General features: G+C 40.3%; 1 protein-coding gene across 7 annotated transcripts in view; it reads right to left on the bottom strand.

Moving 5' to 3' along the window:
* LOC134340570 (electroneutral sodium bicarbonate exchanger 1-like) overlaps window positions 1-26,924 on the bottom strand; it is a 196,709-nt gene that overhangs the window by 39,386 nt on the left and 130,399 nt on the right. For all 7 annotated transcript variants that reach the window (XR_010016589.1, XM_063037967.1, XM_063037968.1 and 4 more), the window contains exons 9-15: window positions 19,524-19,611; window positions 15,558-15,704; window positions 15,135-15,235; window positions 8,768-8,942; window positions 3,641-3,774; window positions 2,701-2,946; window positions 580-685 (exon numbers count right to left, since the gene is read on the bottom strand). Coding sequence is in view for 6 of the 7 variants with exons in the window: in XM_063037967.1 (XP_062894037.1) it covers window positions 580-685; window positions 2,701-2,946; window positions 3,641-3,774; window positions 8,768-8,942; window positions 15,135-15,235; window positions 15,558-15,704; window positions 19,524-19,611 (997 nt within the window). In the remaining variant the exon portion in view is untranslated. The remainder of the gene's footprint in view (window positions 1-579; window positions 686-2,700; window positions 2,947-3,640; window positions 3,775-8,767; window positions 8,943-15,134; window positions 15,236-15,557; window positions 15,705-19,523; window positions 19,612-26,924) is intronic.

Below are 26,924 nucleotides of genomic sequence, written 5' to 3'. Positions count from 1 at the left end.
CAAAATTCTGCAGATACTCGAATCTGGAACAACAATTGCTGGAAGAACTTTATGGGTCAACCAGCATCTGTTGATGAAGTGCAGCACAAGGAAGGAACAGTCAATATTTTGGGTCAAAACTCTATACCAGGACTGAGACACAGAAACGGGCCTTGAGCCTACCAAGTCAGCACCAACCCTCAACCACCCATTTACACTAAAACGATATTAATATCATTTTGCTTTCCCTGTAGTCCCCATTGACCTCCCACATAACTCCACACACCAAATTCTCTTCTGCCAAATGTTTTTAATGACATAACAAACGTCAGAATATGCATCACAAACATAATCCTTTCACGTCATTAATGGCAATGATAGACCATTCTCTTAAATTTGAAGCCCAAGAAATGATCTTTAAAACAATGGAACATTCACTCTAATTAGCAGCCCACTAAAATTACAGCAAAACAAAATATTGAAAAATCTTGAGAATGTAATGTGTTTTCCTATCCATTACTTTCTTCACGTTATCAGTAAGACTAATCAAACTGCTTATAATTCTCCTAAACCAATCAACATTTACTTTTTGTAACTTACACTGACAGTCAGATTTGCCCAAGGAATTGATGAGCTTGTAATATTTTGCATCTTCCAGTACTCTAGAGTTCTGTTGTTAGGATTATGCGGTTCTGTGCACATACAGCTACAGTGAACACAAACAGAAAATAAACTTTTAAGATATTTGAATGTAACCAAATGTGTTTATTTCCAATTTGAACCAAACTTGAGCAAATTATTAGCAGAAAAGAAATTGAAGCACAATCCACATAGTAAAAATAGTTTAACCTAAAGAAAATTGTGTTTCACTAAAATTACCAGCAACAAAAATTGAGTTTGAGAGTGCCAACTGGTTGTGCACTATGGTTGCACTTTCATACTTAAAATGGGATCCATGGCCCGTGCACGTACCTTTTCTGAGAATCACAACATATGCCAACTTGAAAGCGAAAGTGTGTACGTGGCTAACATCCTCCTGAAGTGTACAAAGCAACTAGAACATGACATTACTCACCATAACACTGTTTGGACATAAATGCTCTATGTTTGAACTCACGTCTTTGTTGAGCACACCTTGTGAAATGTAAAAGCCCTAACCACTCTTTAAAGGGATCGTCAGTTACTTGCACGTAAGTTGCTGGTTGATACTTTAGTTCTATAAGCATATGGCATTTTCCACAATTCGGTTATTTTTTGAAACACTTATGGATTGAATCATGTGGCAATACTTAGAGTGCACAAATCAGTTACAAATCAATTACTAACTGGTGCATTAGTAAGCATTTCCTAGAGACATAGCATGAATGGAAGGACAAGCAGGACAGTAATGCAGGACAAATTGCGAGGAGGAGGAAAGGAGAATGAGGAGGAGGAAAGGAGAATGAGGGGTAGAATGGTTCTGAATAGGAAGCAGAACTTGTCCATGTTCAGAAAACAATTCTCCCAGCAACCTCGAGAAAATCTGCAGATGCTGGAAATCCAAGTAACACACACACAAAATGCTGGAGGAACTCTGCAGGCCAGGCAGCATCTATGGAAAAGAGTGTAGTCGACATTTCAGGCTAAGTGTCCCAACAAGGCCAAATATCCCCAACAACCTCAACAAAAATTGTATAAGACAAGACACTCTGAACAAAATTTAGCAACAGCTTTACCAATCATAGCTGCAGACTCTTGTGGGCAGATTACTTTTGTAATTACCACTGCAGCCTCAGCAGAGCAAGGCCTACATTATCAGTGGCTGTGAAGTTGGCAGCGATGAACTTTCATGCATTCAAATTCTTTCAGGTTGGAACTGGGGGCATTTTCCATATGTCACAAATTTGCAATCCACTGTATCAAAGGTGGTTGCTGATATTCTCTATCTGAAAACAGCCAATTACACTTCACTCTCTTGCCATAGACAAGCAGACAAGTGCTTGGATTGCAGATTCCTCCATGACATTAGCCACTAGGTATCAAAAGGGAAGTCAAAGAGCCAGAAGCAGGAAGAAGAGAGAAATACAGGGATGGGGTGGAAAGCAAAAGGAAGCTAAGCAGTCCCTTCTTGCCAAAGTTGCAGGTAAAAAATTAATCTGACTGAGATGACAGTAATCACAATTTCAATTCAATACAAGATCCTCTAGTCACTAACCACCGCAGTGTCATCTTGACCTTAGTGCAAAAATAAAAGCCACAACCGACATCATCACTGTTTGTAAACTCCAGCAAACCTATTGACTATGTCAAACGCATCACACCTCTGCATTTCCTAATGCCTTTGTTTCCATGCAAGGAGATGAGGAGAAACTTCAAACTTTCTGCATAATCACTCGAAGAGTTGAACTGCACGTGCATGTAACAAGAGCTGTATAACTCACTTCCTTCTACCTTAGGCCACGAACTTATCAATCACCCCTGCTGTGAACACTTTTTCTGGAGGTCCAAGATCTGTATGCTCCACGACCGCTGGACTAAGTGTGTACATGTAGGAGGGGACTACGTTGAAAAATAAATGTGCTAGGTTTTCTAAAATTGACTCCTTCTACCTTAGGCCACAAACTTATCAATCACCCCTCGTAGATATTTAATGGAAGCTGCATGTGAGGCAATGAAAATAGAGACATCAGTCAGACTGATTGGGTCCACAATTTGACAAGGAAGCAAAAGTATAATGCTTACAAGTATTGAGTAAGCTGGTCCAGATCTGAATGCATATTGAAAGAGTAAGTTTCTCCCAAATGGATCAACTTTTCCAGGGCTTCATAGATGAAAATTATACAGATGAGAGAGGCAAATGCCTCCTCAGTAAAACGAGTTATGTAGCAGACAAGAGAACTTGCATCTGTGGCAACAAGCAGTATACACAGGAATGATGTCCAAAGTCCAATATTCGCTCTCAAAGAAAGGTAGGACAAGTCATAGTCCCTACAAAAAGAAAAAAATATAATTAATAAGTGAAATTAGGTTTACATTTCAATTATCTAACTCAGTAATGCTTTAGAATTACATTCAAAGTAAGATAGGTGAGCTCTGCAACAGAGGAGTGAAAGGTGGGGAATTAAAATTATAAATCTTTGCACCCTCTAGATCTGCATTTTGAGAGTATGAGACATATCAAATCTGTATTGATTGAACAGTACGAGGACTTAGCTGAACTTAAATTCGTTTTTCAAATACCAGCTCAATGAAGACATTGAAGGAACTGTTGGGAGGGAGACAGAATTTGACAATGTGAGAAAACCAATTGTACACAAGTGAAATGAGAAAAACCTTTATGCCCACTATTATGCTGTCCCTCAAAGTAATTTCTCCTAATCACACTTAATAATGCAAACAAAATATTAGAAGACCTAACCAGGAGAGGAAAAACAAAATGAAGCACTCAAAATATTCAGTATTACCTGTTGGGGAAAAGAATCTACTGATGGGGAAAACTTGTTAAACAAAGCTTTTCAAGCTCCACAGATTTCAGAATTTTAGGGAACTTTCAAGACCATTCGATTTCCCATCTACTCCACAGTTGTGGACTTGCTGGCATTTTGTGGTTATGGTATAGAAATGAAATAGCAGGAAATGTGCAGTGTCTGAAGTTTTATTAATCCCTCTAACAGTTACTTACTTGCAGAATTTGAATAAAATCTTTTCAAACACTAGCACAGGACCTGTACTGCCCAGTATAGTGAGAGGCTGCCCAGCAAAGAGGGAATAAGCAATTCCAGTCATGGAAGCTCCAAACAATGACTCAATTGCACTCTGAAAAAGAAATCCAAAGATTAATTTGCAGAAATAAATGCAGCTATCAATTAATATGTTAGAATAATTTATTTTCTTTTTTTTTTACAAATAGCAATATTTAGTGAGGAGCACAAGTTAGACTAAACCTTCAGAAAATCACTGGCCAGGCCTCAGCTAGAGTATTTTGTTTAATACTGGACACCCAACTTCAATAACAAAGTCAAAATGGTTGCAAAGGAGATTTACCAGTGAAGTGCCGGGAATGCAGGACCTGGGTTACATGGAAAGCTACAAAAGGCAGTAACATTCTCCTTGGAGTAGGCGAAGAGCTACTTGAGAGAGACCCATATCCATTAGTATCTTAAAAAAAGTAAATAGGAGAAATGGTTTCCGCCACTAGGAAGATCATTAGTCGAAGGACAGTTTTAAGTAACTGGAGGGAAGACAGATTCCACCATCTTCTACTTTGCTTCTCCTCCTACCACCCACACCTGCTGCATCTCCCATCCCACACATGCTATGATAATCCAGAATTCACTTTCCAATGCTAGTGGAAATAGACTTAATAACAGCTTTCAAAAAGGGAAGTAAATACATACTTGAAAGAAAAAAAAGACAGAGCTGCAAAAGAACAGTAGGAGTGGCATTGTTTACTTTCTTATTACAGCACAGGAGACAGCTATTCAGCCCATTTCAGCCAAACCAGTTTTCTATACAGCAATCCCTTGAGTCCCATTTCCCTGCAATCTATTCTCTATGACATTTATGCCCACCTACTCCTCTGCTTCTTCTGTCATTTACATTCAGAGTAATTTACAGTAGCCAATAAAATAACCAGAAATACTTTGGGATGTTGGAAGAAGCCAAAGGAAACCCACATGGTCACAAGGAAAACATGTAACCTCTACACAGACAGCTCTATTGCAGGACTGAACAGGAGTCACTGGAGTTAGAGCATCTGTACTAACTGTCGCACCACTCTACCACCCCAGTTAGGCAGCCCTTTTGAACAATATGTGCCAAATGGCTGCTGCTTTTGCCATCATGATCAGTTTCATACAGACCATGACTAGAGTACAACTCAACAGCTTACATACCACATAAAAGTTACTGGTGAACGCAGCAGGCCAGGCAGCATCTATTGGAAGAGGTACAGTCGACGTTCCAGGCCAAGACCCTTCGTCAGGACTCACTGAAGGAAGAGTTAGTAAGAGATTTGAAAGTTGGAGGGGGAGGGGGAGATCCAAAATGATAGGAGAAGACAGGAGGGGGAGGGATAGAGCCAAGAGCTGGACAGGTGATTGGCAAAAGGGGATACGAGAGGACCATGGGACAGGAGGCCCAGGGAGAAAGAAAAGGGGGAGAGGGGAAAAGCCCAGAGGATGGGCAAGGGGTATAGTGAGGGGGACAGAGGGAGAAAAAGGAGAGAGAGAGAAAAAGAATGTGTGTATATAAATAAATCACGGATGGGGTACGAGGGGGAGGTGGGGCATTAGCGGAAGTTAGAGAAGTCAATGTTCATGCCATCAGGTTGGAGGCTACCCAGACGGAATATAAGGTGTTGTTCCTTCCAACCTGAGTGTGGCTTCATCTTTACAGTAGAGGAGGCTGTGGATAGACATATCAGAATGGGAATGGGACGTGGAATTAAAATGTGTGGCCACTGGGAGATCCTGCTTTCTCTGGCAGACAGAGCGTAGGTGTTCAGCGAAATGGTCTCCCAGCCTGCATCGGGTCTCGCCAATATATAAAAGGCCACGTCGGGAGCACCGGACGCAGTATATCACCCCAGTCGACTCACAGGTGAAGTGTTGCCTCATCTGGAAGGACTGTCTGGGGCCCTGAATGGTGGTAAGGGAGGAAGTGTAAGAGCATGTGTAGCACTTGTTCCACTTATAAGGATAGGTGCCGTGAGGGAGATCGATGGGGAGGGATGGGGGCGACGAATGGACAAGGGAGTCACGTAGGGAGCGATCCCTGTGGAAAGCAGAAAGGGGGGGGGAGGAGGGAAAGATGTGCTTAGTGGTGGGATCCCGTTGGAGGTGGCGGAAGTTACGGAGAATAATATGTTGGACCTGGAGGCTGGTGGGGTGGTAGGTGAGGACAAGGGGAACCTTATTCCTAGTGGGGTGGCGGGAGGATGGAGTGAGAGCAGATGTGCGTGAAATGGGGGAGATGCATTTGAGAGCAGAGTTGATGGTGGAGGAAGGGAAGCCCCTTTCTTTAAAGGAGGAGGACATCTCCTTCGTCCTGGAATAAAAAGCCTCATCCTGAGAACAGATGCGGCGGACACGAAGGAATTGCAAGAAGAGGATAGCATTTTTGCAAGAGACGGGGTAAGAAGAGGAATAGTCCAGATAGCTGTGAGAGTCAGCAGGCTTATAGTAGACATACTGTGAGAGTCAGTAGGCTTATAGTAGACATATCTATTCCTCGTCAGGACTAACTGAAAGAAGAGCTAGTAAGAGATTTAAAAGTGGGTCCTGACGAAGGGTCTCGGCCCGAAATGTCGACTGTGCCTCTTCCTAGAGATGCTGCCTGGCCTGCTGCATTCACCAGCAACTTTCATGTGTTTTGCTTGAAATTCCAGCATCTGCAGATTTTCTCGTGTTTGAGTTTACGTACTATATTAGCAGGCAATTGGCCACTGCACAAGATAATTTCCACATCTTTTGTTCACTTACTAAACAAACCCATTATGTTATCTGGTGAGGTAAAGAACACTGACTTAATCAATTGTTTACTGTCAGGCTTGGCTCAGTAGGTGGCACCCTCACTACTGAGTCAGGACTTTCAGCACAAGTCTCACTGAAGAGGCTCCAGCCCAATAAATGTAAATTAACTTTTCAATGCAATAATGAGAGTCTGCTGTACAGTTAGATCTGCAGACTTTCAGATAAGATCCTTGTCAGCTCTCAGGTGAAGGCAGGATCTCACTATTTCAAAGATCAAGGGTGCTGTTCCCAATACTGCAGCCTACAGCAGATCTCAGACATAGCATGAGATGATCAATCATCACTAAAAAGATCATCTCATGCTATGGCTAATTACAGTCTACCTTTTGTACAAGGTAAATTGATTCTAAAAAGTCCATCAGGGTATCCTGAAAGATATGAAGGATGTTAAAATAAACACCTCATAAACAACCAGTTTAAACTAATACATGTCTTAGAGTCAATAGTACACAGTAGATATTAGTATGCATCCACAAATGCAGCATAGAATGTAGAACAGCAACAGTACAGAACACTGATCCAGTTACACTGTGACAGGTGTTCATCTTTATTTTGGCTGGATGGGTTGTACTCCCCTAAGGCTGATTTATACTTGTGCATATTAGCTTGCGCCATAGCCTACGCAAGTGGGCTACGCTGTTGAGAGCATTTATACCTGTGCATTGGTGTGTCTGCGTTGCTCTGCAATTCACCGCCAAAACACTAGTTGGCAGTGGGGTTTCTATGCCACTGTGTTGAGTTTCTTTGTGTTGAAACTCAACACGAAGAAACTCAAACTTCAAACAATGGCGACTGAAACTGAAGGAGGGTGAATTTTCTGTGCTTGTCCGGCCACTGAGAGACATGGACGAGAAAATCCATTTCAAATATTTTTGGACGTCGGCAGGTAGATTTGATTATTTGGTTCATCGTCTCCAACCATTTATTTCGCATCAGTGTACGCACAGTATACTCAGGGACTGGCAATCACTATTCGAGTTTTAGCTTCAGATAGAAGTCAACAGGCTGTAGCAGCTAGCTACAAACTGGCGTCAAGTACAGGGTCCTCCATAATTTTGGAGGTCTGTAAAGCTTTATGGAAAGCATTGCGGCCAGAGTTCCTTCCCTGCCCTTCAGTCGCCCAATGGGAAGCTATTGCAGCGTAGGGGGAAATGTGATGCTACCAAGCAGACCAATCACACTTGTTGAGGTCTGCGTTGCCGCGACGCGTAGTTACATTTTGGGAGAGGTGCGCGTTAGGCTACGGCGTAGGGTTCGCAGAGAGTACAGTGTAGGTACGGCATAGCTGCATACCCTACGGCGTATATTTGACGCACAAGTATAAATCAGCCTTTAGCCTACCAACTTTTCTAACAACTTAAAGGAATGGGAAGACAATCTAACATGTTTCATTACTAGCGTGCAATCCTTCCTGCCAAATTTTCTTTTCTCATCTCCAGACAGTACACTAATCCAAGACAATGAAGACAAGTTTACCTCACTCTGCAGAATCAATAATCATTAATTAATAGTTACAGGAAGTTAAATACATGTACTTCTTCACAATAGTGAAAATTTCATATAATCAACATCTATATTTTCAAATTGCACCCATACAATTGCATTAACATGGGTCACAGTTGCAGTAGACTGAAGACTTTCTTATGTATAGGATGGGTGCAGATGGGTTGATAGTCACAGCACAGACTACCACACTGGTAGAGAGCAGATAGTAGTGTAGCTGTTAGCACAAAACTTCATAGCACTAGCCGTTAGATCAGGGTTCAATTCTGCTCCCTGCAAGGAATTTGTACATCCTCCCTGTGACTGTATGGGTTTCCTCCTGGTGCTTCCTGTATTCCAAAGGTATACAAGTTAGGGTTATTAAGTTGTGGGTATGTTGGCAGCAAAAGCATGGCAATATTTGCTGGTGCTTCTAGCACATCTTCGACTGTTGGTCATTGACACAAATAACACATTTCACTATGCTTTGATGTTTTGATGTACATACAGTATGACAAATAAAGCTAATCTTTAAAAGATCTTAATCTTTAGTCAGTGTGGATTTTGTTGAACAGAAGGGCCTGTTGCCATGTTTTGTGACTCTTGCAAAGTAATCACTGCTATTTTGACAAGTTCATCAATAACTTACACATCTCAAATTTCCCAAAGGCAAGGTTTCTATTTCAATACTACTGAATTTTTAAAGATTAATTCTCATTTGTGTTATATGACAGAAATGCTATACTTAGGTCAAATCAGCAATTTAAATGCATCAGCATCCTTGACTTTCTTACTATGCATCCATCTGTCGCTTCTCCCAAGAGGCCACCAAACGTGATTACAGGAGACATGCAGGCACAGTACAGGAACAGGAAGGATGCCACACACTGTAAGCTAAGGGCATCTCTGAAGTCACTCCAGAAATAAGGCATCTTCCGTTTAATGTCAAGGATCAAACCCCCAAATAGCCTGAAAGAATTGAAATGAATCACATGAAACAAAAATTTCCAACATGCTGATTACCCAGTAACTATGCATGACATTAATTAATTGATGGAATAGTACAAAATAGACAAGTACGATAAAACTTCGTTTTTTTAAATACATTTTTTTCTTTCAAAAAGTGTTTAGCATTTTTTTTAGTTTTATAATAATCAACAATTCAAGTTTAACAAAATTAAGCAAGCTGGGTCCCATGTTTACAAATTACAAAAGGAAACTGGAAGTTTAGAGGAGTTGGACATATGCAGAAATTTAGAGATACTAAGGTTCACAATAAAGATAGAAATACTGGTAGAAATCCAAAAAAAAACAAACAAACTGCAGGCTATCCAGAGCAAACCAGAGTCATAACAGCCCCAACAAAAATATTTAAACATCAATCTCTTCATTAAAACTACTTCTGGAAAACTGCATTGAATGCCAAGAAATAAATAATAACAACTACAGAAGACACAGCACATTTAATGTAAAGGAACACAAAAAATACCTCATAAGTGTAAGCTGTATTAAATGAATAGCAAACAGAGTTAATCAGGAAAATGTAATCTTAAAGGAGGTTTTAAATCTACTGAGAGACAGGAAGAACATTCCTGATTGGAGGATCTAAGATGAAGACACTTCATTTTACTCATGAAGACAGTTATAAATCATAGGTTACAAGGCAAAAATCAGAGGACTTAAAACTGTACAGTATAGAAACAGGCCCTTTAGTCCACCACATCTAAGCTGACAACCATACCCACTTATACTAATCTCATTTGCCTGCATTAATGCCATACTCTCTGTGTCCTACTCAATCATGGAATCATAGTTGAGGGATGGAGAGGAAATCAGGTGTGGCTTGCTGCAAGGCTTTAAGAGGGTTGAGAGACAGGTAAGGTGGTAGCCTTGAGAATTAAACAAAATAAGAATATTAATTTAGATGTGTGCAAGCTCAAAGGTAATGAATGAGGGGGATTTAAATGCAAAATAAGCAGGCCTTCAAATTCAGGTTGAACCAGTAGATAATGTAAAGCAAGCACCTGGAGACATTGGAAAAATGTTCTTTCACTTCTACGAACAAAAAAAAACTGTGATGGTACTATATAGCAACCATACAGAATTAACATCTTACATTGTTTTTTGAATAAAAACTTCACATACTTTAAAAATGCAGACTTATTCAATTAGCTGCCGTTGTCAAAGCATAAAAAGTGAGTGCTTCCAGAGTAAACGTTTCTAAAAAAAAATTATATATATATACACACACACACCATAAATACCCAATTTTGCTTAATACTAATAAAATGGAAAACACCAAGCCAAAATTTAAAACTGGAAAAAAAAATCAAGCTTTAGGGATAAGGCACAGGTGTGAGATTGAATATGGTACAGGTGATGAAGAAAACCAGCTCTTATGTTTAATTTTAAAGTGTTCATAATTGAAAGGCAGCACTCAAGATTGCTGCAATTAAAATGTGAAATAGATCAAACACTCCAATGAGCAGGTGGCAATCAAATATGTAAAGTCAGCTTGAAGATTTCCATGCACATCTTTTCTTTGATTTAAACAAATCACAAGTATATTGCACTAGACCCAGACCATCCATAAATAATTGCACATTATTTCAAGATTACAAACTGTTTTGTATAGAATTAGAGGATCAACAGTATAATGCTGTGACTGAAACTGCAAGTACTGTAGAGCTGGATAGAAATTAGCAGTTACAGCCAAGATCATAAAGTACCAGCAAGACATTTAAAACAACAAAAAGGAATACAGCTAGAAACTGAATTCAAGGCCATTTTGGTTGTCTAGATAGGCACTGTATATAGCACAAGTGCTAAACCTAGAATCACAACAAACAAAAGTTAAATTGGGATATCTTTGTTTTCATATCAGAGTAGTTTGCTTCCTTTTAAGCAAGTAGTACATATGGATTTCAGCAAGGCATTTGATAAGATACCCCATGCAGGGATTATTGAGAAAGTAAGGAGGCATGGGATCCAAGGAGACCTTGCTTTGTGGATCCAGAACTGGCTTGCACACAGAAGGCAAAGAAATGGTTGTAGACGGGTCATATTCTGCATGGAGGTCGGTCACCAATGGTGTGCCTCAGGGATCTGTTCTGGGACCCCTACTCTTCGTGATTTTTATAAATGACCTGGATGAGGAAGTGGAATGATGGGTTAGTAAATTTGCTAATGGCACAAAAGTTGGGGGTGTTATGGATAGTGAGAAGGGCTGTCAGAGGTTACAGCTGGACATCGATAGGATGCAAAACTGGGCTGAGAAGTGGCAGATGGAGTTTAACCCAGATAAGTGTGAGGAGGTTCGTTTTGGTAGGTCAAATATGATGGCAGAATATAGTGTTAATGGTAAAACTCTTGGCAGTGTGGAGGATCAGAGGGATCTTGGGGTCTGAGTCCATAGGACACTCAAAGCTGCTGCGCAGGTTGACTGCGTGGTTAAGAAGGCATACAGTGTATTGGCCTTCATCAATCGTGGACTTGAATTTAGGAGCCGAGAGGTAATGTTACAGATGTATAGGACCCTGGTCAGACCCCACTTGGGAGTACTGTGCTCAGTTCTGGTCACCTCTCTACAGGAAAGATGTGGAAACCATAGAAAGGGTGCAGAGGAGGTTTACAAGGATGTTGCCTGGATTGGCAAGCATGCCTGATGAGAATAGGTTGAGTGAACTTGGCCTTTTCTCCTTGGAGCGACGGAGGATGAGAGGTGACCTGATAGAGGTGTACAAGATGATGAGAGGCATTAATTGTGTGGATAGTCAGAGGCCTTTTCCCCCCAGGGCTGAAATGGCTAACACAAGAGGACAGTTTTAAGGTGCTTGGAAGTATGTACGGAGGAGATGTCAGGGGCAAGTTTGTTTGTTGTTTTTTTAAAAAAAAATGCAGAGTGGTGAGTGCGTGGAATGGGCTGCCGGTGATGGTGGTGGAGGCAGATACAATAGGGTCTTTTAAAGAGACTCTTGGATTGGTACACAGAGTTTAGAAAAATAGAGGGCTATGGGTAACCCGAGGTAATTTCTAAATTAAGTACATGTTTGGCACAGCATTGTGGGCTGAAGGGCCTGTATTGTGCTGTAGGTTTTCTATGTTTCTACGTTCTAAGTGCTTTAAAACAAGACTTGCATGTTTCACAGATGTCAAATGGTTTCTACAGGCACTTGTTGCATCATCTGCATGCCAACATGAAATTGGCCAACACTGTGAAAAGATCTCTAATGGCAAGCAATGACCAATGACCCAGCTGCTCAAGGCACCCTTTATCCCCATAATTATAGCACCATTGGGTCCACAGACCAAGGTGCCTGTAAAGTGAAACAATTTATCTAGAGACCTTTTGGGCAGCACAGATTACTTTTTTAAAAAGAAAACAAAAGCATCCTATATGATGTTCCCTGGTCACCCTAATTCATATATAGTTCACTACTTTTAGTGCAATCACTTTATTATGATCTATTTACTGTTACAAGTTCAGGACCTATTGATCTTTTTTCAGCAAACATCTTTCTATCAAATAGAGACCATAGAAGTTAAAACCTGGGGTATAACAAAACATTAGAGAAACTCCGCTCAGCAAGTATCTTTAGAGGGAAATGAATGGTCGCCATTTTAGGTCGCGCTCCTGAATCAGGACAGAAAGCCAGATAGCCAGTACGTAGAAGTGAGAGGGAGGGGTGAGATGGGGGTTACTGGATGATAGGTGAAATCAGGTGAGGTGATGAATCCAAATAGCAAAAAGGAAGGGAAGGGAGAGAAATTTAGAAAGAGGCTGGTAGTTGATAGATACTGCAAGTAGAAACAAGGGAAGAAATAACAATTAGGCATATGGAGTCAGATAGAAAGAGAGGAGGGGAGGGAGAAGGTAAAAACAGAAGTTGATGTGGAACCAGATGGGGGAAGGGGATGACAAGGGTAGGCCATGGGAAAAGAAACCTGGGCAGATGGAGTCAAGTATGGGAGAGTAGTGAATCTAGCTAACGGGGAATGAAAAAGGTGAACAAAGGTAGAGCACTTAATTAGGTAGGTAGAAATGGGAAAGGAATACTGGGAGCATGGGCTCCCCAAAATGGGAAAATACCATAGGGTACTTCAGGAACAACATCTTGTATTCCATTTGTGAAGCTTGCAACCCAATGGGACTCTTCCTCCAACTGGTTCCATTTGCCCATTATCCATGTACCTACTTACCTGGGTTTCTTCTCCCTTAATGCACCCCTCCTATCACCTTCTCATCCATTCATCATCCCTCCTTTATCTGGTTTTGTATCACCCATCTTTCTCTTCCTCTCAACCTACCTGGCTCCATCTGCTCATTTTTCCTTACCTGAATCCACCTATTACCCACCAACATTTGTCACAAAATTCAACATTCACCGTCCTCCACTTGGCTCCACCTGCCCATCAATTCCACCTCACCTAGCTCTACCAATCACTTACCAGGCCATTTCATCCCTCCCTCTCACCTTTTTAAAAAAAATATACCAGCTGTCTTTCATCTATAGGTTTGTCCGCTTTCAATCTTTATCCAAGTTCAAATTCCCCCATTGAAACCACTCTGCTTTTACTATATGCTTGTTTAATCTCTCAATTTATATGTTCTACTACTTCCCAGCCACAATCAGTGGGCATGTACACAATTCTCATTAAAGGCTTAATCTCTTTTTGTTAAAGAAATCTACCCTGTTCATATTTTATTGTAAAAGAATTCATCGCCAATTTACCGTAAGAGACTTTATTTGGTTATCAAACAGAAATAAAGACACAGACCTCGGTATACAGTTAATCTTTTAATACATGATCATGGAAAGCCATTTCAAGACTCTGCCAATGCCAGGTTGCATCTTAAATTTATACAGTAAATTTTGGGGAATAGCCAACAGCTAATCCTACTTGGTCAACAATTTTAAGAAGCACCTGTTAGGTATCAGCAAGTCTACAAATGCTTCCACGTGGTACACAAAATTAGAACTGCATATCCACATTCACTTCCCCTATTAGCCAGACAGACTTGAACAAAGTTTAGCAATACTTATTTATTTGTATGTAACAGACAAGCTGCTGGTCACTTTGTTTCTTGGACAAAGGTCAGTAATACCACATCATTGGCATGACATAATGTTATCTAGCACAAGCAAGACAGAGCCAGCGTCTTATCCTGTCACCCTCATGACCTACATCTTGGGCAAAGTCAAACTTAACAACAACATTTTTTTAATTCAAAATTTATTTTTCTTCCACACTTTCCTATTTCTTATTTGTACTCAGTGACCACTGCCAGATTGTCTTTGTTACATCCCATCTCATTACTGAAGTGGATTCAGCCTTAATCACCAATGCTACTTCATACCAACAATTCTACTCATTTTGTTTAAACTAGATTGTCAGCTGGTATGTTTAGATTTCTCATTTTATTATTGTTACCCCAATAAAATATTTATTTTTTTGTAATTTATTTTTTATTGAATTTCATCATCAAACATTTCCATAAGATGTATTTCAGATACTGTACACATATATCACGTAATCATATTTGTCACAAATCAGTACTTTCACTGCTGAACATCAGAACTGTCCCAGCAGTAATTGATCTGGATCCCTTATGAATTTATACGATATAATAATGATATGAAGTGCCATGGCAGCTTGTATCGATAGGGATTTGCAACTTGATTGAGGTAGACAATTACAAAGCATCAGGGGGAAAAATGCAGGCACTAGTTACAATTCAATAGACAATTGCTGATGTTTTGTCAATAAGGCAAATAATGAGTTCTTTAAAATTGAATATGCAAAGGGATGCTTTATTTTGATGGAATCACAAAGTCATTTTCTGTGAACACAGTTTGCTTTTAGAGAAGAAAAATGTTTTGAACTTCTGGTCTCTCGCTGAGTAATCTTAATGTGCCACATGAGGCAAAAAGCAACCTAGTTCTAAAACTTGCCATATGTCTCTCAGTTACAATGTTAAACAGCTGCATTGGTTTCAGCTAAGGTCACAGCAAAAGCACACACTGTAGCTATGTTAATTTAGCTGAAGTTTACCATTCACAAAAGAGGGAAAATGAGATAAACAGAGTGGGTATATGTTGAGAATGAGTGTGCCAAAATTTAAGTTGAGTTAAAAATGCCATACAAGTAGTTACAACAAACCTTCCAGTGCGCTGCAGTTCAGGACCTGTGTGGCCCACTTGCGGTTCAGGCTCAATATGGCAAGCATTACCATTTGGGATTCCTGGCTGCTTCCGTTTCTCCTAATGTACAAATGGAGATATGAATGAGACATCCTCATGGTTTCTGAAGATTCTTCAGGTCTATAGATATCCATGTGGAAATGTCACACAAAGTGATGACACAATTATTCCCAATTAGTACTTCAAGATTTAAAAAATTTTTTTTAAGGGTAAATGTCTTCTGGTCCCTTTCAATAGCTCAGCACTTCTCTATATCCCATCTATTATTATATTATTGTGATTAACAGTTAAATTTGCCAGTGTTACATTCTGGCAACAAAAACAAAGTAATGCACAAGTACCCTCTTCAAGGATCTTTTTGATTGCAATGGAAAAGTCATACCTGAGATGGAACATTTTTTGGAGGTTCAATTCGGATGGAGGGATCCCATTCACCAGGGGGCAGAACAGTCACTTGATCAAGAAATTCATCAATCCCAGCAAGAAGATCACTGCGATCTTTGGCTTTGTAGGCTACATCATGGAAAATCTAAAATGCATGCAGAACAATGATCTTTTAAATTAATCTTTTAAAACTAAAGTGTATATGCATGTTATTTTTGAATGCCATTTAATAACATTCGTAAGAGGTTTGTAAGTTTGTGAAATTCTTGTTTGTGGTCCCATCAGAACTCTAATTTAGATAATCAAGGTGTAATATAATTGCACTGTTGACTACAATATCTCAACTTTATCCTTTGATCATGTTTCATAAAGCATCTTTGCAAATTACTGTTCGGCAGGATTTCTCTACTCCAGCTGAGCAGAGCTTAATTTGTGGAAACTGCTCACCCATTTTCACACTGCCATTATCTCATTCTGTTCTTTATATTAAAATATTTTGATTTAAATCCTGTAATCAGAGACACCCTGACAAGAAATGTTATGATTGTTTCAATCACACAAGTAATTCAAGGATCATCATTAATTCTTTATAACCTGTTTTGGTACTATTCTGCTTGATTAAAAAAAATTAAGTAGCAAACTCCTTTTCTCTGTCCTAGATCAACCTGCAATGTTATCTATTTCTTTCTGCAGATGCTGTCTGATTGAGCTTTTGGAGTTTTCACTTTTTAATTATTAAAAGTAGCAATGTGCATTTTTAGGTTCGTGATCACTTTGGTACTACTCCCTGCAATAGGTTTGTTACAACATGCAAACGTATGCACAGATTGTACCACCAGGCTTCATCATGGAGTATCTTCCACTAGCTTCACTGTCCTTTCCTTCCTACTTCTCTATTACTTGTGTGTCAGCAAATGTCAAATAAATGCAAAAATACAGCTTAGCTTTCCTGCACTAAACACCAATCCAATACCCCACATTCAATCATTGATGCTAACATTCACCACAAACAAAAGAAACAGCTCTAAAATGGTATTGGACCAGATTACGTGTCTACATGTCCACATCGATTATTCAAATAGTGACATTAAACAAAAATGATGCTGACACTCAAACAATATGGATTATAAGCAATAAGTATACTGGGAGGGGGGAAAAGAAGAAAGGGGAGTTTAAGAATTATTTTTCACCACTGAATGAGTACCACTTCTGAAGACTGCCTTTTCATTTAATGATGGTTGCAAATTTATGGGCCATTTGTATTTTTTTTAAAAAACATACACTGAGTGAAGTGCCTATTATTTGATCCTTTCATATTGCAGGATCTAATCACCAACAAACCTCAAGTCCAGTTTCGTAAAGGGTGTACCTTTTGAATCACTTTGGAATCTCATTTAAAAATATCCATGCATAGTTCACAGATTTGGGAGAAAATGCCAATACAGGGGATTCTGGTTAATTGGCCCATCGGTTAAGCGGAACAACTGCTTATTTGGGTTAGCTCTTAAAGAACAAAAATTAACCGAGAAAACAGCTGTGATTCCCTTCATTTATTTGGGATACCATGCCACTTAATTAGGGCAAGAGACTGTTGCCGAACAGTTTCTAACTAGCATCAGACGTGTGCACTTGTGTGACCATCAGACACTATACCATGCTTACTGTTTTTAAATAGCGTGAATTATGTACGAATGCATTCAAAAAGCAGTGATTTTTGTTACTGATAGTTAGCAAAAAATAAGTAGTAAGATAATTCAAAACTTTCGTTCACTCAGTTTCAAGCATTCAGGCTTGGAGATACCAGAAACAGCAAAAATGAAAATGAAACAATTTCACTACTTCAACAAGTTAGAAGCTATGAAGAATTGGAAGGTATTGACAGCCATCTTGAATGTTACAATGAAGATGAAGTTTGGAAGATGCAATCATCAAAAGTATTGCATGAAGGCAGTCCATTATCTGCACTGGGTGTCTGCGCTGATTTTGTTAATTTACAGTCAAAAGAACACAACAATATACACTGGATGAATTCCTCAATTGATAACTATTAAGAACTAATACGCAGTTTTATAGTACTGTAGTAGTATTGGTAGTGTTCTAATTTGTTCTGCATTTCATTTAGACATAAAATTTATTATTCAATTGAACAGTAGTTCATCCTTTTTTTTATACTTTAACAATTTCAAAGAAAGTCAGCTAATTGGGGCAGCTGCTTAACTGGGCCAAAATATACTGGTCCTAATGTGTCCTCAATTGGAATCTACCGTATTTAAAAAACAAATTGCAGCAACTAAATAAAAATTGCCTAATGCCCTACAAGATTAGTTGCTGGTTTAGTTACACGTAATGGTGTATTAATGGTTGGAAACAGCAATTTTTACCCTTTGAATGCATTTAATGGTGTACACCTGAGCAATTCAGTTTTTTAGTCAAACTGTAATCAGTAATATAGGCACAAGAGAGAGTCACGTTCCTTGCACATATTTAGCAGATATCTACAGAAATTCAGCCTGCTCTTTGAAAGAGAGCAAAGCCACAAAAAATACTGCATTGTAAGCAATTTCTATAATATTATCTTCTTTACTTTTCTGAGGCTGGCACCAACTCAAAATATCGTGGTGGTACCTACCATTCAAAATAAAGAAGAAAATAGTGAAGTCCATTTTAAGTGCAAATAATCTAAATAGTTCTAATTTTATCCAGGGATCTATGCCTAAATCACGATTACATTCCTATACATTACTAAGCCAAATCTTTCTTCAATGCAGGGATAACTGCACTATATTGCATCCATCAAACTGGATTAGATGGGCCAAGGGGCCCGTTTCTGTGCTGCACTTTTCTATAACTAACTCCATGCATCAACAAAATTGTTTTAAATCTACAAATTATTTCCAAGTTTGTTTCCTTACTATCCAACTTCTCCTTAAACAGCAAAGGCAAATTTCACTTCCTCTAATCCAGAGGCTGAGTACTGCTGCAATTGCTCTTGACCCACAACACTTCCCAATTTATTATATTACTAGTTTAGGAATTCCATCTTAAATCTGTGATGCAAATAAAACATGTCTTAGCCAGTACAGGCAGATTGTATTTCCTGTCAGACATGAAGCTGACAATAATCTAATTGATGTTACATCCAGCTCGCTGCTTGCTCTAACATATTTCATAAAGAATTCAGAAATAGAAATGAAAAATAGCTTCATCTCAGTGTCATTCAGTTTTCCAGAGCAAATGAACCAGCCTTACATTAACAAGCTCTTAAAAAGTCTTTCAAATTAAACAGTTAAATTAAATCTCACTGTGAAATAATTTCCAAAGGATAGTTGCTGCTGCCACTTCAATGGGGGGGGGGGGCGGGAAGATGTGCGCTGGGGTGGGGGGTGCAGACTAGGTAGTGACATTTGCCTGTCAAAAGGGCCAGTGATTGGCTTAACAGCTCAAAATCAGTGTACTCTGTAAAATTTATGCAAATGGTTTCAAGGGTAGGTTTAAAGGCCACTCAGAAAGAGGTGAAGTGGAGAAATTTAGGTCTGAAATTCCATATCCCAGTCAAAAATGCAGATGCTGGAAGTCCAAGACAAAAAAACAGAAAATGTTCAGGCAGTGCGTGGGAAGAACTAACACTCATTGAGTTGTGTTCACTTTAAGGGATGGCATCTCACATAATGATGCTGGTGTAAGGCAATTGCTTTAGTTTGTTCATAATGGAAGTGATGGGCTGTAGCTTTTGTTAAGCACATAAAATGTCTCTTGCATGTTCTAGTTTCAAAATCCTACAGTGTCATGGGGCTGAATAATGAGGAAAGAAAACTGGACTTTATCCTGAAAGGAACACAAGGGAAACTCAAACACTAGACATATTTTTATGAAATTTTAATAATCTTATCTGGATCATAGCATCACCTAAAACAGCACCAACCCAATCAATGACATGCACACCATTGTCTCAAGGCAGACTTACCTCATCAGTCATTATAGTGGCCATAGATCTACCAATCTCATGGTATTGTTGTGCCTTTCCAACTGGTCCAAGTAAAATGAAAAGGAATCTGGAAAAGGACAGACTTCAATAAGATGGGTGTTATTAAACATTTGAGTAACTTGCTGACCTCTTTAAAAAAAAGTCAACTGCTGTCATAATTACACAAGTCACAGGGTTAGGCTCCATACTACCTTAGGTTGTAATTGCAACACAAAAAAGCCAAAAATTTCTTTAAAAACCAGCACAAGCTTTTTGTAAAAAAAAAAGTCTATGTCACTCCAGCCTGTACGAGTCAAGCCCACAAAATATAGACAACTGTTTACTGTCTCCTCAGTGCAGGGCAATTTGGAATGGACAACTAACACCGGTTTTGCCAATAAACATCCATGACCCACAAAATTCTTGATACTTGAGGGCAAGGGACATTTTTTTTTAAAAAACACGCTGTTTCCAAGAAATGCTTTGCTTTGAAAATTACAGACAGAAGACATTTGGCTTGGATCTTGCTGCAAGAATAATGATAAGTGCAAAGGCTCCCATTGTTATTGAACAAATTAGACAGCACCTTTTAATATCTGTAAAGTTACAAATAAATACTGAAACCAAGTTGTGGACTGAGTTACCTACTCTTCCACATATTAATTCAACACCATGATACCAAAACACTTGCTGTACATAAATTTAAAAGGAAAACAACAGGAATTCTGCAGATGCTGGAAATTCAAGCAACACACATCAAAGTTGCTGGTGAACGCAGCAGGCCAGGCAGCATCTGTAGGAAGAGGTGCAGTCCTGACGAAGGGTCTCGGCCTGAAACGTCGACTGCATAAATTTAAAAGGTACAGATTTGTATTATCGACCCACTGGATGTCCATTAAACATATCTAAAATTCAAGAACGATTTATTCAAGTTGCAGGTGGAAAAAGATTGATAAGCACTTTATAGCCAAACAGACAATAATCAGACAATAAAAAGCTATACTCACAATTATGGAGATTTATTCCTTTTGTTAGAGATTTTAAAGTGGCTAGATCCCCCTTACAAATATCAATGGCTCCCAGATGGCATTTAGGCTTTAAACTGAAGCTCAGAACTTCTACACCGTCAATCAGACAAAATGCTCTATCACTAAACTCCATAGAAACCCATCTAGCTATAGTATCCTAACAATTATGCTGAAGAAGTGGTGCAGGATCTGATCCTCCATTGACTTTAATGGTGATCATATAGCAGTTTCAGTCTCCTGGTGTGGAGATTTTCATTTATTTTCCTTTAGTTAACTCCTAATTTCTCATGATTTTTGGCATTTATAGATGATTTATTTGCTGTTTTAGGTGATGCTATGATCCACATAAGATATTAAAATTTCATAAAAATATGTCCAGCGTTTGAGTTATTTCTTCAGGGGTTTGATCAGGGTACAATTGCGCAAGCGCATGGATGTCAGCCAGTGAGAACAGTGAGAAGAGTTTAAAAGGAGACAGCTTTATAGAGCAGGCTTTGGAGTAGAGGGAGACAGAGTAGGAAGGCTTTGGTTCAACAGGGCTTTAGCGATAACAGGTCGAGGCAAGGTAGGTTATCTGTGTAGAATACAGACAGAAAGAATGTGTGTGCAGCCGGTGTTCTGTACTGGGTGTCAGATGTGGGAAGTCCGGGAGACACTCAGCCTCCCAGATGGCCACATCTGCGACAGGTGCGTCAAACTGCAGCTTAAGGACTGCGTTAGGGAACTGGAGATGCAACTTGATGACCTTCGTCTGGTCAGGAAGAGTGAGGAGGTGATAGAGAGGAGCTATAGGCAGGTAGTCAATCCGGGGCCTCAGGAAACAGACAAGTGGGTAACATTCAGGAGAGGGTGGGGCAAGAGGCAGATGCTAGATAGTACCCGTGGCTGTCCCCCTTGAAGATAAGTACTCCTGCTTGAGTACTGTTGGGGGGACCAGCCTACCCGGGGGAAGTAACAATGCCCGCACCACTGGCACAGAGTCTGGCCCAGTGGCTCAGAAGGGTAGGGAAAGGAAGAGGGTGGCAGCAGTGATAGGGGACTGTATAGTTAAGGGGTCAGACAGGCAATTCTGTGGATGCAAGAAAGAAGCATGGATGGTAGTTTGCCTCCCAGGTGCCAGGGTCCGGGATGTTTCTGATCACGTCCACAATATCCTGAGCTGGGAAGGAGAACGGCCAGAGGTTGTGGTGCATATTGGTACCAATGACATAGGCAGGAAAAGGGAGGAGGTTCTGAAAGCAGACCACAGGGAGTTAGGAAGGAAGTTGAGAAGCAGAACCACAAGGGTAGTAATCTCGGGATTACTGCCTATGCCACGTGACAGCAAGTATAGGAATAGAATGAGGTACAGGATAAATGAGAGGTGTATGGAGGGATATGGTCCAGGTGCAGGTCAGAGGGACTAGGCAGAAAAATGGTTTGGCACAGCCAAGAAGGGCTAAAAGGCCTGTTTCTGTGCTGTAATGTTCTATGGTTCTAAATGCGTGGCTGAGGGATTGGAGCGGGGGCAGGGAATCAGATTTTTGGATCATTGGGACCCTCTTTTGGAGAAGGAGTGACCTGTACAAAAAAAGGACAGGTTGCATTTGAATCCCAGGGGGACCGATATCCTGGAGGAGAGGTTTGCTAAGGCTATTGGGGAGCATTTAAACTAGAATTGCTGGGGGTGGGGGCGGTGGGAACCAAACTGAAGAGACAGAGGAAGAGGCAGTTGGCTCACAAATAGAGAAAGCTTGAAGACAGTGCGAGAGGGAGGATAGGCAGGTGATAGAGAAGGGACGCGCTCAGACCGATGGTTTGAGATGTGAATATTTTAATGCAAAGAGTATCATGAACAAACCAGATGAGCTTAGAGTGTGGATCAGTACTTGGAGCTATGATGCTGTGGCCATTACAGAGACTTGGATGGTGCAGGGACAGGAATGGCTACTTCAAGTGCCAGGCTTTAGATGTTTCAGAAAGGACAGGGAGGGAGGCAAAAGAGGTGGGGGCGTGGCACTGTTGATCAGAGATAGTGTCACAGCTGCAGAAAAGGAGGAAGTCATGGAGGGATTGTCTACAGAGTCTCTGTGGGTGGAAGTTAGGAACAGGAAGGGGTCAATAACTCTACTAGGTGTTTTTTTATATAAATATAGATCTCCCAATAGTAACATGGACATTGAGGAGCAGATAGGGAGACAGATTCTGGAAAGGTGTAATAATAACAGGGTTGTTGTGGTGGGAGATTTTAATTTCTCAAATATCAATTGGCATCTCCCTACAGTGAGGAGTTTAGATGGGGTGGAGTTTGTTAAGTGTGTTCAGGAAGGTTTCTTGACACAATATGTAGATAAGCCTACAAGAGAAGAGGCTGTACTTGATGTGGTATTGGGAAATGAACCTGGTCAGGTGTCAGATCTCTCAGTGGGAGAGCATTTTGGAGATAGTGATCACAATTCTATCTCATTTACACAACATTGGAGAGGGATAGGAACAAACAGGTTAGGAAAGCGTTTAATTGGAGTAAGGGGAAATATGAAGCTATCAGGCAGGAACTTTGAAGCATAAATTGGAAACAGATGTTCTCAGGGAAATGAATGGAAGAAATGTGGCAAATATTCAGGGGATACTTGTGTGGAGTTCTGCAGAGATACATTCCAATGAGACAGGGAAAGGATGGTAAGGTACAGGAACCATGGTGTACAAAGGCTGTTGTAAATCTAGTCAAGAAGCAAAGAAGAGTTTACAAAAAGTTCAAAAAAACAATAACAACAACTAGGTAATGATAGAGATCTAGAAGATTATAAGGCTAGCAGGAAGGAGCTTAAGAAAGAAATTAGGAGAGCCAGAGGGAGCCATGAGAAGGCCTTGGCAGACAGGATTAAGGAAAACCCCAAGGCATTCTACAAGTATGTGAAGAGCAAGAGGATAAGATGCGAGAGAATAGGACCAATCAAGTGTGACAGTGGAGCAGTGTGTATGGAACTGGAGGAGATAGCAGACATACTTAATGAGTACTTTGCTTCAGTATTCACTACGGAAAAGGATCTTGGTGATTGTAGGGATGACTTACAGCGGACTGAAAAGCTTGAGTATGTAGATATTAAGAAAGAGGATGTGCTGGAGCTTTTGGAAAGCATCAAGTTGGGCAAGTCATTGGGACTGGACGAGATGTACCTCAGGCTACTGTGGGAGGTGAAGGAGGAGATTGCTGAGCCTCATCATCAATGGGGACAGGAGGATTGGAGGGTTGCGAATGTTGTTCCCTTATTCGAGAAAGGGAGTAGAGATAGCCCAGGAAATTATAGACCAGTGAGTCTTACTTCAGTGGTTGGTAAGTTGATGGAGAAGATCCTGAGAGGCATAATATGATTAGGAATAGTCAGCATGGCTTTGTGAAAGGCAGGTCGTGCCTTACGAGTCTGATTGAATTTTTTGAGGATGTGACTAAACACATTGAGAAGGTAGAGCAGTAGATGTAGTGTATATGGATTTCAGCAAGGCATTTGATAAGGTACCCCATGCAAGTCTTATTGAGAAAGTAAGGAGGCATGGGATCCAAGGGGACATTGCTTTGTGGATCCAGAACTGCCTTGCTCACAAAAGGCAAAGAGTGGTTGTAGACGGGTCATATTCTGCATGGAGGTCAGTCACCAGTGGTGTGCCTTGGGGATCTGTTCTGGAAAGCCTGCTCTTCGTGATTTTTATAAATGACCTGGATGAAGAAGCAGAGGGATGGGTTAGTAAATTTACTGATGGCACAAAGGTTGGAGGTGTTGTGGATAGTGTGGAGGGCTGTCAGAAGTTACAGCGGGACATTGATAGGATGCAAAACTGGGCTGAGAAGTGGCAGATGGAGTTCAACCCAGATAAGCGTCAGGTGGTTCATTTTGGTAGGTCAAATATGATGACAGAATATAGTGTTAATAGTAAGACTCTTGGCAGTGTGGAGGATCAGAGGGATCTTGGGGTCCGAGTCCATAGGACACTTAAAGCTGTTGCGCATGTTGACTCTGTGGTTAAGAAAGCAAACGGTGCATTGGCTTTCATCAATCGTGGGAGCTGAGAGGTAATGTTGCAGCTATATAGGACCCTGGTCAGACCCCACTTGGAGTACCGTGCTCGGTTCTGGTCGCCTCACTATAGGAAGGATGTAGAAACCATAGAAAGGGTGCAAAGGAGATTTACAAAGATGTTGCCTGGATTGGGGAGTATGCCTTACGAGAATAGGTTGAGTGAACTTGGCCTTTTCTCCTTGGAGTGGTGGGGGTTGAGAGGTGACCTGATAGAGGTGTATAAGATGATGAGAGGCATTGATCGTGTGGATAGTCAGAGGCTGTTTCCCAGGGCTGAAATGGCTAACACGAGAGGGCACAGTTTTACGGTGCTTGGAAGTAGGTACAGAGGAGATGTCAGGGGGAAGTGTTTTTTTAAAAAACGCAGAGAGTGGTGAGTGCATGGAATGGGCTGCCGGCGGCAGTGGTGGAAGTGGATATGACAGGGTCTTTTAAGAGACTCCTGGACAGGTACATGGAGCTCAGAAAAATAGAGGGCTTTGGGTAACCCTAGGTAATTTCTAAGGTAAGGACATGTTTGGCACAGCTTTGTGAGCCGAAGGGCCTGTATTGTGCTGTAGGTTTTCCATGTTTCTATCACTTATCCAAGAGTTAATGTTTCTTGGAAATACTGTGTATTCCCACAAGAAAATGGATCTCAGGGTTGAATATGGTGACATATGCACTTTGATAATAAACTTACTTTGAATATTTCTCCCGCAACAAACACCAAAAGCATGGCCATTTATCTCACTGTGTTCTATGCAAACTGCAACTTGTTCTGATGAAATGTCAGTAAATCCCCTTGGGCTTAGTAGGGTGGGAGTGAAGAATAATTGTCTGTTTAAAACCTTCCATACCGCACAAAACCAAGAAAACCAGTCCTGCTAAAGGATCTTGGCCTGATACCCTTGACTGTATTTCCCCCCCCCAACAGATTCTGCCTGGCCTGCTGAGTTCCTCCAGCATTTTGTGTATGTTACTTGGGTTTCCAGCATCTGCAGGTTTTCTCTTGTTTGTGACTATTAACAGTGATGGCTGTAGATCGCTATACAAAAGGCAACACACATAAAAGTTGCTGGTGAACGCAGCAGGCCAGGCAGCATCTCTAGGAAGAGATACAGTCGACGTTTCAGGCTGTTTCTTTAGTGTTTTTGTAAGTTTTTATTTTTAACGAGGCCGAGTTCTGGCTCAACGTGCAAGTCAGCATGGAAGGAAAGTGTGTAAGGATCCAGCCAGATTTGAACCAGGGACCATTTGCCTTGAAGTCCGGTGCAGATCCCACTACACCACCAAGTGGCTGAATTTAAGATCTTAGCTAACACCGATTCAAAATGCACAATTTTAATCTGCATATCTTGTATTTAACAAGAAATAAATCCCCTTTTTCTGGCATATAGGCATTTACATTCCAATACCCACAGGTATCACTGTGCCACCCTGTTATCCTCACATTTAAATCTCATTTATATATATTCCAGCATCCCTTTGCTTTTGTACATGCCACAGTATACTTTTATCATGCACTTTTGCCCTCAGATATTTCACTTTGTGATTCATGCTCAGATTTAATTCCATTTGCCACATCTGTGCTTGCCTAACCATTCTATTGATACATAGTCAATCAGAGACGGGTTTAATATTACTGGCATATGTTGTGAAATTTGTTGTTTTGGGGCAGCAGTACATTGCAACACAAAATTTAAAAATATAAATTACAATAGAAATATATACAGTGGATTCCAGTTAATTAAAGCCATTGGTTAATCAGGGCAGCTGCTCATTTGGGACAACTCAAAGAACAAAAACTAAATGGAGAAAATAGCTGGGGTTCCCTTCACTTTTTTTGGGACACTGTCATTTGAAGTGGGGCAGCAGTCTATTGCTGAACAATTTCTAACTAGTGTCAGTCACATACACTTGCAGCCATTAGGCACTACATCATGCTTAGTGTTTTTAAGTAGCATTAGTTGTATGTGTTTATGTTCAAAAAGCAGTGCCTTTTGTCACTGATAGTTGGTGAGAAATAAATATTAAGACAATTCAGAACTGTTTTGCTCACTGCACTTTCAAGCATTCACAGGCTTGGAGATGCCAGAAATGGCAGGGAGTGACAATGAAATGATTTCACTACTTCAACAAGTTAGGCACTATGAAGAATTAAGGTATTGATAATCATCTTGAATGTTACAATAAAAATGAAGATTTGGAGGATGTAATTGTCAAAAGCATTGTATGACAGCAGCCCATTATCTACACTAGGTCTGCACTGATTTTGCTCATTTACAGTCAAAAGAACTCAGCAATGTACACTGGATGAATTCCTCCGTCAATAACTA

The sequence above is a fragment of the Mobula hypostoma genome, chromosome X1, assembly GCF_963921235.1.
Source record: "Mobula hypostoma chromosome X1, sMobHyp1.1, whole genome shotgun sequence".
NCBI lineage: Eukaryota > Metazoa > Chordata > Chondrichthyes > Myliobatiformes > Myliobatidae > Mobula > Mobula hypostoma.
Note: the sequence above shows the minus strand (reverse complement) of the source record. Positions and strands in the feature narration are given on the sequence as shown.